The 9,222-nt window shown below is 42.6% G+C and overlaps 1 protein-coding gene across 2 annotated transcripts in view; it reads left to right on the forward strand.

The window, feature by feature from the left end:
- The window catches only part of GCH1 (GTP cyclohydrolase 1), a 51,437-nt gene extending 42,456 nt beyond the window's left edge, over nucleotides 1-8,981 (forward strand). Inside the window, exons 4-6 of one of the 2 annotated variants that reach the window (XM_004324472.4) lie at nucleotides 6,648-6,679; nucleotides 7,738-7,822; nucleotides 8,598-8,981. In XM_004324472.4, the coding sequence (XP_004324520.1) occupies nucleotides 6,648-6,679; nucleotides 7,738-7,822; nucleotides 8,598-8,724 (244 nt within the window). In that variant the 3' untranslated portion in view covers nucleotides 8,725-8,981. The remainder of the gene's footprint in view (nucleotides 1-6,647; nucleotides 6,680-7,737; nucleotides 7,823-8,597) is intronic. The other variant, XM_073800442.1, reaches the window with a different exon arrangement.
- Nucleotides 8,982-9,222: the final 241 nt, after the last annotated feature.

Raw genomic sequence — 9,222 nt, forward strand, 5'->3', positions numbered from 1 at the left:
TAGTATCCAACCATGTCCCCCTTTTAAAATAATAAAATGTTAATAAAAATCAAGGCAAAATTTATCAAAGGGGATAAAGTGAGTCCTCTTATTTTGAGAAGGTTGTATAATAAAAGTGGTCATGAATCTTCATCAAATGGGTTCAAAACAAAACATGAACTGGCTAAAATGCATAGAGAAACTGACAAACCTGAAAGGAGTAGGAACACTAATTACCTCTCAGTGTATGAAGTGGACAAAAAAAGATATACACAGCCGAGTAATAGAATTTTGGCCAAAAGGTAAGCTTAAACTTAAAAAAATTGAAAAGGCTGTTGTGTAACAAGAAAACTAGAAATTCAAGATTAAAAACCCAACTATTTAGAAGTCAAAATTTTTTTAAATTCCTTAGACATGATAAAAAATCATGATGCTAACACTATATAAATTGTATACAGTATTTACTGCAAAGCCATTCTTTGGAACTAACACCAACCCTCCCCAAACTCTTCCAAAAGGTTTAAGAGGAACCCTTCCAAACTCAGTTCAAGACATTATCCTGATACCAAACCAGACAAGGCCACTACAAGAAGAAAATTACAAGCCAATACCCCTGATTAATATAGATGCAAAAATCCACAATATATTAGCAAACTGAAATCAGTAATTCATTAAGAGGATCACACACTATGATCAAGTGGGATTTATTCCAGGGGTGCAAGGATGGTTCAACATTTGCAAACCAATCAATGTGATACACCATACTAACAAAATGAATGATAAAATCATCTCATTAGATGTAGAAAAGCATTTGACAAAATTCAATATCCATTCATGATAGAAACTCAGATTAGAAAGACAACCTACCTCATTGCCTGTGTAATAAAGGCTATATATGACAAGCCCACAGCTAACATCTTACTCAATGGTGACAAGCTTAAAGTATGAAAATCTATCATAAGTTGCTTATAAGTCTGAGAGAATAATTCTATTTAGAAATGAGGGGTTATGTAACTAAGAATATGCTTTAAAAACTTTAAAAAACAGGTTAAAGAAAAAGATGGACAGGAATGAAGCAAGCATTAGAAAACCTGGATCAGCTAGTAACCATTAGAAAAAGTAAAATTAATGTTGGGAGAGCGGTGGAGGGGAAGGGGCTGGACCCAGTCAATTTACTAGGCATTCTTTCAAACTTCTAAGTAACCACTAGTTTTCATGTTGTGTAAGTAATTCAGGAGCATGGAAAAACCTGAAAAGCTATACAATTAATTAGATGAAGCTGTCCGTCCCTGATAACAAAGCCTGATAAAGCTGTTAATTATAGACTACCCTCAATTATGAGTAGTCATAAAAATCCTAAATATCAAAAAACCTACTTCAGTAGGCTCCAAGTACTGTTTTCATCATCCAAGGAGCTTTACTTCAAGAATACAAAAATAGGTTACATTAAAATTTGAGAACTACTGATTCCAAGAGTATGGTAAACTAGATTGTAATGATATCTTGGTGTAGCATACTAAGATACAATGTGTATTAACATTTCACACATTGGGGGAAATATGAAGCAGTTATTGTAAGAATCCACAGGAATTCCCCAGCACTGGGGCCAAAGTCAGGGTTTTGTCCTCCCTATTTTCCCCTAAATATTCTGGGGAGAGCAGGAAGAACCACCCCTAGGCACATAGTCACTTAGGTGTGGGGTCAGAATTCAGATTACCTGTGTGGTCCTCAAAAAACCCAAGGCAATTATTTAAGATGTCACTAAGGAGGTAGCCTTCTAGCACCTAGCAGAAACAAGTGCATGTTTGGATACTTTTATCCAGGCTTCAAAGAATTCCCACAAATGTTCCTAAGAGCATGTGTTCACTGAAAGTAAAAGAAAGTCACCATGAGCCAGATTCAGCTTAAAACAATTGGTCAAATAGGGCAGATTCCAGAGTTATCAGATACAGAATATACAAGTGTGTTAGAAAAATAAGAGTACTGAGGGGGCTTCCCTGGTGGCACAGTGGTTGAGAATCTGCCTGCTAGTGCAGGGGACACGGGTTCGAGCCCTGGTCTGTGAGGATCCCACATGCCACGGAGCAACTAGGCCCGTGAGCCACAACTACTGAGCCTGCGCGTCTGGAGCCTGTGCTCCGCAACAAGAGAGGCCGCGATAGTGAGAGGCCTGCGCACCATGATGAAGAGTGGCCCCCACTTGCCACAACTAGAGATAGCCTGGCACAGAAACGAAGACCCAACACGGCAAAAATCAGTAAGTTAATAAACTCCTAAAAAAAAAATACTGAAAGTTTGACAAAGGGGCAAGAAACTTTCAGAATTAACTAGGCAGATTGGAAAAGGAACCAAATATAACTTGTAGGAAAAAGAGATGAGGTAATGGAATCCGAAGTCCAGTACGCTCACATCAAACAGATTTGGCACAGCTGAAAATGAGTTAACCCAAAGAAAGGTCTGAAGAAACTACATGGAATACAACACAGACAGGTGGGAAGTATGAATGAGTGTAAGACATGGAAGAATAAGAAGGTATAATATGCCGTTCATTGAAATTCCTGGGGGTAAGAGGCAATCGGGTAGGTGTACTATTAGAGAAGTTAACAGCTGAGACGTTTCTAGAGCATATGCATCCTATCAGTCTTCAGATTCAGGAAGCCTAATGGATCCCAAATAGGAAAAATGAAATTAAACCCCCATCTAGACACAACATAGGCAAGAGTGCACATACTCAAATATCATAATAAAAGCAGCCACACAGAAAAGCGTTACCTACAAGGTAACAGCAACTAGACTGACCGTTGATTTGCCTGTGACAGTATTGAAAGGCAGATAAATGTCGGTGTCAAACTAGAATTCTTTTCCCAATAATTACCTCTCAGCAAGTTGACAGATGAGGGCAAAATAAAGTTTTTTTTTTTTTTAATTCAGTGAAGCTATATGTTGGGCTGCACCTTACAGGCCTGCAAGCCCTGTAGTTGCCCAGCCTCAAAACTGAAGAAAGAACCTAGAAACATCAACAGTTTAGTGGACAGAGGGATCTTCCTAGTCCGAAGAAAGGTCCTGGAGCGACACCTCACCGTGCTCGGCAACAACCTTCTCTACTCGGGGTAGAAGGCTACCACTTACAGGGGAAATTGATGTCAGGTTGGCTCATGAGTTACCAGGGAAACTAGCGGCTAGGGCAGGGAGCAAGCACAAAGGCGGTAACTGATGAAGCCCTATAACTAGGAGGATTGGATAGTCATGTGAGTGAAGCAGGGACTGATCAAGCAAGAGGACAGCCATCTTGAATGGCCTGACCATACCCTCCACCCTTACATATCCTGCACGACCCTTACAATCTTGGTCCACCCCTCTTGCGCAGTATCCCTGGGGTCAGGTATGTCGAGGGGCACTGCAACCAGATACCACAAATGCAGTACAGACAGCAGCAGCTAAAGAGTAGCAAGAGAAAGCAGGGCGCTTAGCAGGTCCATTTACCATGGAAGCCCAGAGGAGGAGGACAACGGCATCTCACCGTAGACCCAGCAATCAGACTCATTTTGCGGCGAGCCCACTGTTGCCACCCAGCCCTGGAACAGATTCCCTCCTCTCAGGCAAGGGACAAAATATATAAGATGTTTAGCAGGCACAGTACAGGGGAGGTCATGACCATTAAGCAAAACATAAGCAATAATAGCATCCTGAGATAACGCGGGTTTTGTCCTGGCCTGCAGGACCACGTCGCCTGTCCACCCTCAGTCCCCACAGCCATGCCTAGTATTGGAGAGGTGGTGTAACAACCGACCACAGGGTTAATTAATATAACACCGCCTTTCTCCAGTAGGGGCCCAGATTGATTACCTCAGCAGTCTTCGGTGGGGCTGGGTAGGAGACAGGTGAAATCGCTAAGCCCCTTTCTAATCCTATTTCCCAATGGGGCGGCAAAGCCAAACCACCTGGGACTTACTGTCAGTTCCAGGGCCATTTTATAATGTGTTCCCCTTGGGGTTAGATCCTATGATAAGGGCAAAAACAAGTTATTGTCCTTCTGTGGTCAACAGCTGAACTCAGATGGTGTTGACTAGTTACCTCTGGGTGAACATGACGTAGACATTGGTTATAGTTATAGTTTGTAGGGCTTGAGTTAGCCTCCTGGCCCATGCATTGAGAGAGCTGGTTTCCCATCTCAGTTGTTAAGTAGTCCATTCAGCCTTTCAATTAGCCGGCAGCAGTGAGGTTGTAGGGCAGGTGAAAATGCCAGTGTGTCATTTCTATCAGCCCATTCCTGAACTTCGTAGCTGGCAAAGTGGATTCCTTGGTCACTGTCGATGTCCACGAGGGTCCTGTATGTCACAAGCAGCTGTTCTAGACCCCAAATCATGGTTTTGTGCATTGCTCGACTCGGGTAGGCCTTTTGCAGCGTCTTCCACCTACTGTAATGCACTGTAGACTGCGCATGGCTGTTGTTCCATGACACCATATGGTTGCTCCGCCCCCTTCCACAGCTGGGACCAGAAGCCCATGGGTACTCGTATTAGTTTGCCGTTGCCACAGACCCCAACCAAATCCTCCCAGGTAACTGGCCACGTCCAATTCACAAGCCTGCCCCTGAGTTAGTATCCCTAAAGCCTGTGTCTGTAATTGTTTAGGGATGGTGAGTTGGCGTATGCTTATATATTCTAGATAGTCCAGGTCCTTGAGTTTTGTCTGTGTTCACCAGCCAGCCCAGTGCAGTCAGATGAGCTATGAGTGCGGGGCTGGTACTTTTTTTTTTTTTTTTTTTTTGCGGTACGCGGGCGTCTCACTGTTGTGTCCTCTCCCGTTGCGGAGCACACGCTCCGGATGCGCAGGCTCAGCGGCCATGGCTCACGGGCCCAGCCACTCCGCGGCATGTGGGATCTTCCCAGACCGGGGCACGAACCCGTGTCCCCTTCATCGGCAGGCGGACTCTCAACCACTGCGCCACCACGGAAGTCCGGGGCTGCTACTTTTAAATAGGAAAGAGACTCTGAGGATAACAGGCTGTCATCAGTATAATGGAAGAAGGCATCTCTCATGGCAGTCAGCTGCCACAGGGCCCCACATAGCTAGTGGACAGCCACCTCGCGATTCCCGCCCCACCCCCAACTTTCCGTTCCTCACCCGTATTTCCCGACATCTCTGCATTCACGGGAGTTTCCTCGGCCTCCTGGCTGGCTCAGCAATTATTGGGCTGCGCCTCGAAGGCCTGCAAGCCTTATGATTGATAGCCCAGCCTCAAGACTGAAGAGCGAGCCCCGAAACAGTGACAGAGACATCAGCGGTTTAGTGGAGAAAAGGATCTTACTAGTCCAAAGCCAGGTCCTGGAGCAACACCTCACCGTGCGCGGCAACAACCTTCACTACCCGGGGGAGAAGGAGGCTACCATTTATAGGGGGAATTGACATCAGGTTGGTTCATCAGTTACCAGGGAAACCAGTGGCTGGGGCAGGGGGCAAGCATGGAGGCAGTTACTGATTAAGCCCTATAATGAAGAGGATTGGATAGTCATGTGAGTGAAGCAGGGACTCATCAAGCAGGGGATGTAGAGAGAGCAAGACAGCAGCCATCTTGAATGGCCTTCATACACTATGTGATTATCTTTAATGCTGAGAAGACAGAAATCCGACACCTATTCTTTACTTGAAAAAGAAAAACAAACTAGGAATAAGAAATGATAAACTCTGAGCATAGGGGCCCTGTTCGCCACATAATCATATACACAGTAGGTACTCAATAACGAATGACCCTCGTCCGGCACAGTCACCAGCAACAGGCAGGCACCCGGGCTGGCAGTGAAATGTTAGAGGCATTCCTGTTAGGGTAGGCAGCCCCCCTGTCACTGACTTCATTGGCTGTCGCAGGTATAAAGAAGCAAGTCATCAGTTCTGTCTGAGTGGCACAGTGGGGGAAAGGGCCATAACATACCTCATAGGTAAGCTGATCCTTAAATTGAGTCCAAATTCATGACTAAAAGGCCAAATTTTAAAGAAAAGACCCTTCACGTGAATTGCAATCCTCAAATGTGTAATTCTGTAACCATTTTACAGCCAGAGTAAAAGATGTTGAAAGGGGAAATTCATCACTTGACAGATTGTGTTATGAGCTAAGATCAGGGGCTTTTATTTGGAGGGGGTGGTTAATCCTACTGAGTGCTTATGTAGACCTATATTATAAAGAGATGTCTGAAGAGGTCTGTTTAGCTCTCATCTGATTATCCTAATAGGTTTAGTTGGTACATAGTTGATATTTGTCTGCTATTAACAAATAGTCTTTATTTTTAACTTGAGCTTTAAGCTCTTATTAAACAATATGATTAATTAGAACACGTGAGATGTGACCTAAAATTGATGACATGGGAGCTTGAAAATTACTCACCTCTAATTGTTGTTTTTCCTAAGTGAATGTTACACTTAATTCTCTCTGTCTTTGGGGACTTACGGAAGTACCACTGTATCATGGTTGGTGGTCTCCTTTAGACTCTCCCTCTTCTCATTTCCTTGTAGTTTTTGTATCTTTCTATCCTCCTCCTATAAGCATTTATCTCCTGCCCAGACCCTACAATTACTTCAATAAAGCAATTATTCTTTAGACTTATGGGGAAGCCTTGCCAATTTCACTTCAAACAATTTATAATTAACTAAAACAATTCTTTCTTTTCTAGGATTGTAGAAATCTATAGTAGAAGATTACAAGGTAAACTTTGAAACTACTTTATTTACAGAAAAACATTTTTTATTAAGGAAAAAGTATTTTTTGTTCTTATTACAAGTGTAATACATATGGCTTATAAAAATCAAGGGAATTCCCTGGCGGTCCAGTGGTTAGGACTCGGTGCATTCGCTGCAGTGGCCAGGGTTCAATACCTGTTCAGGGAACTAAGATTCCCCCAAGCCGTGTGGTGTGACCAAAAAAAAAAAAAGAAAACTTTATAGGAATATAAAACAGAAAGTCTGCTGTGTTTCAAGCCTCCAGAACAAATCATTGTATTTGCACATTCCTTCACATTTTATTGCATATACCAACTTTTAAAAAATCAATCTACTTTTATTATAGTATTTGAAAATTGGTGTCACCTTCTTTTTCCCCTACTTTTTCACTTACCAAATCTTAAACATTTTTTCACATACATGTAACCATCTCATTCATTTTGCTGGCTGTTCAGCATTCCATTGTACAGCTACGCTGTGGCTTGATTTAACCAGTTCCTGCTCTGATATTTGGGGATTTTGTCGGTTTTCAAATAGAGGCAGTGCTGAACACTTAATGTTTTCAAAGATGTTGTTTACTCAGCACAGGAACTACGTTATTTAGGTTAAATCGTTGATTTTCAACATTGCTCTAAGTACAATTCAATAATTGGGCTGTAGCTCCTTTGTTAACCCTGCTTCAAGCTATTTATTCATTTACTTTACCCTGCCTCCACGGGGGTGCTTGTTATCAATATCTGGTCAGTCTTTCTGCACACCTAAAGAGACAGTCATCATTCTGATCTGTTCCCTCCAGTGGTTCTGGTGGGCACTGGGGGTTCCTTAGTTCCCCTTGGCACCTGTACTGCAGGTGAGGGGACTGAACAGGGGCATCCTGTGGCCCAGACAGCAGAGCAAGCAAACTGGTAAAAGGTGGTGCGTCTTGGCTCTTAAACCTCACCAAAGTCTTGCTTTTTAAGATTTCAAATATTCTAGAGACAACAAAAGCTTCCAGGTCTCTGTTCGTGTCAGACTCTTAAACTGAGCTCCTTGTCACATCCACAGTTCAAGAGCGCCTTACGAAACAAATTGCTGTAGCAATCACAGAGGCCTTGCGACCTGCTGGAGTGGGGGTAGTGGTTGAAGCGACGTAAGTCCGTGTTTGCCTTTAATAATGTCCCAGTGGTGTTTTGGGCTGGAGGTGTAGAGAGTCATAGACTTAGGTGTAGTGAATTTGCATAACAGTGCAAATCAGTCTTCTCTTGATTTCTTCTTTAGCTCTTTGTTGCTAAGAGCAGAGTTTTCCCAATATTTTGCGACACATTTGAAAAATAAAGAGTTGTACTTAAGAATAGGTACAAAGGGCAACTGAAGACACTTCTTTAAGTTAGAATGAATTATGAGAATTGCGAACATCTTGTGGGCAGTTTTCACCCATTCTTTTGTCATGGCGTGAACTGTGCACTGTGGGTGCCGTCCAGCTTCACCCACTGTGGTCACTGTTCTCTGGATTCTGCCTGGTGAGACCACCGTGCCTCAGTATTTCTTGGAACACCTAAGCTAGCTTAGTGCTGTCTCGGTCCTGAAGATGGATCAAGTGAGAATCCTGAATTTCTTTTTATCTAGAAGTTGTGTATCTCTGTAGACACTTTGTATTAGTTTCACCCAGGAAGAAAATCCTATTTTTCCCCCTCCGACTGGATGCCTTAAGGACTCAACCAGTGATAAGAATAAGAGCTGTAAGGCTTAGGAACTTAAAAAAAAAAAAGTTTTAGACCAAATTTGTCTAAGAAGCGACATTTTGATATACTTGGTAACTGTGAACTCAGTTGAATCAGATTTAATCTTTCGGGCTGCTTTTATTTTAAAAACCAAACCAGCAACTGTCTACTCCTTGAAGCCACATTTGTTGCCTTGTTTTGTAGACACATGTGTATGGTAATGCGAGGGGTACAGAAAATGAACAGCAGAACCGTGACCAGCACGATGCTGGGGGTGTTCCGCGAGGACCCGAAGACCCGGGAAGAGTTTCTGACTCTCATTAAGAGCTGAACCTCAGCATGTGCCACATGGTTTACAGATTGTGCAGCTAGTAGCATCATTTGGTCTTAATTGTTTGTACATTCCATTTCCAGTTGTTGCTTATCCCTTGTCACTAATTGTATTTAATAATTATTTAAAGCAAGTCAAATAAAGATAATTAATAAAGGGGTAATTAATCTACTTTCTTCTTGCCACCTTTTAGTGGCAACATTCAAGCAAACTGCCAATAGTGTAAGTTACTTGCATAAAACCACTGCCTTTCAGGTAACCTGAGGGTGCTGGGAAGGGAGAAGAATTCATGTGTTTTGTTCAGAGTATGGTAATTTGATTCAGAAGCACAGGTGTGTTGGGAATGGGAGAAAACTATGACCAATATATTTATTTTATCCTCCCCAAACAAAAATGGCATAGTGCTTAAAATAATTTATGTACACTGTGCAGCATTGCTCTGCAAATTCAAAGTCCAACAGCTCCATTTTAATCATGTTTATTTAACTGCCAGTGATA

Source organism: Tursiops truncatus, chromosome 2, assembly GCF_011762595.2.
Source record: "Tursiops truncatus isolate mTurTru1 chromosome 2, mTurTru1.mat.Y, whole genome shotgun sequence".
In the NCBI taxonomy this organism is placed as follows: domain Eukaryota; kingdom Metazoa; phylum Chordata; class Mammalia; order Artiodactyla; family Delphinidae; genus Tursiops; species Tursiops truncatus.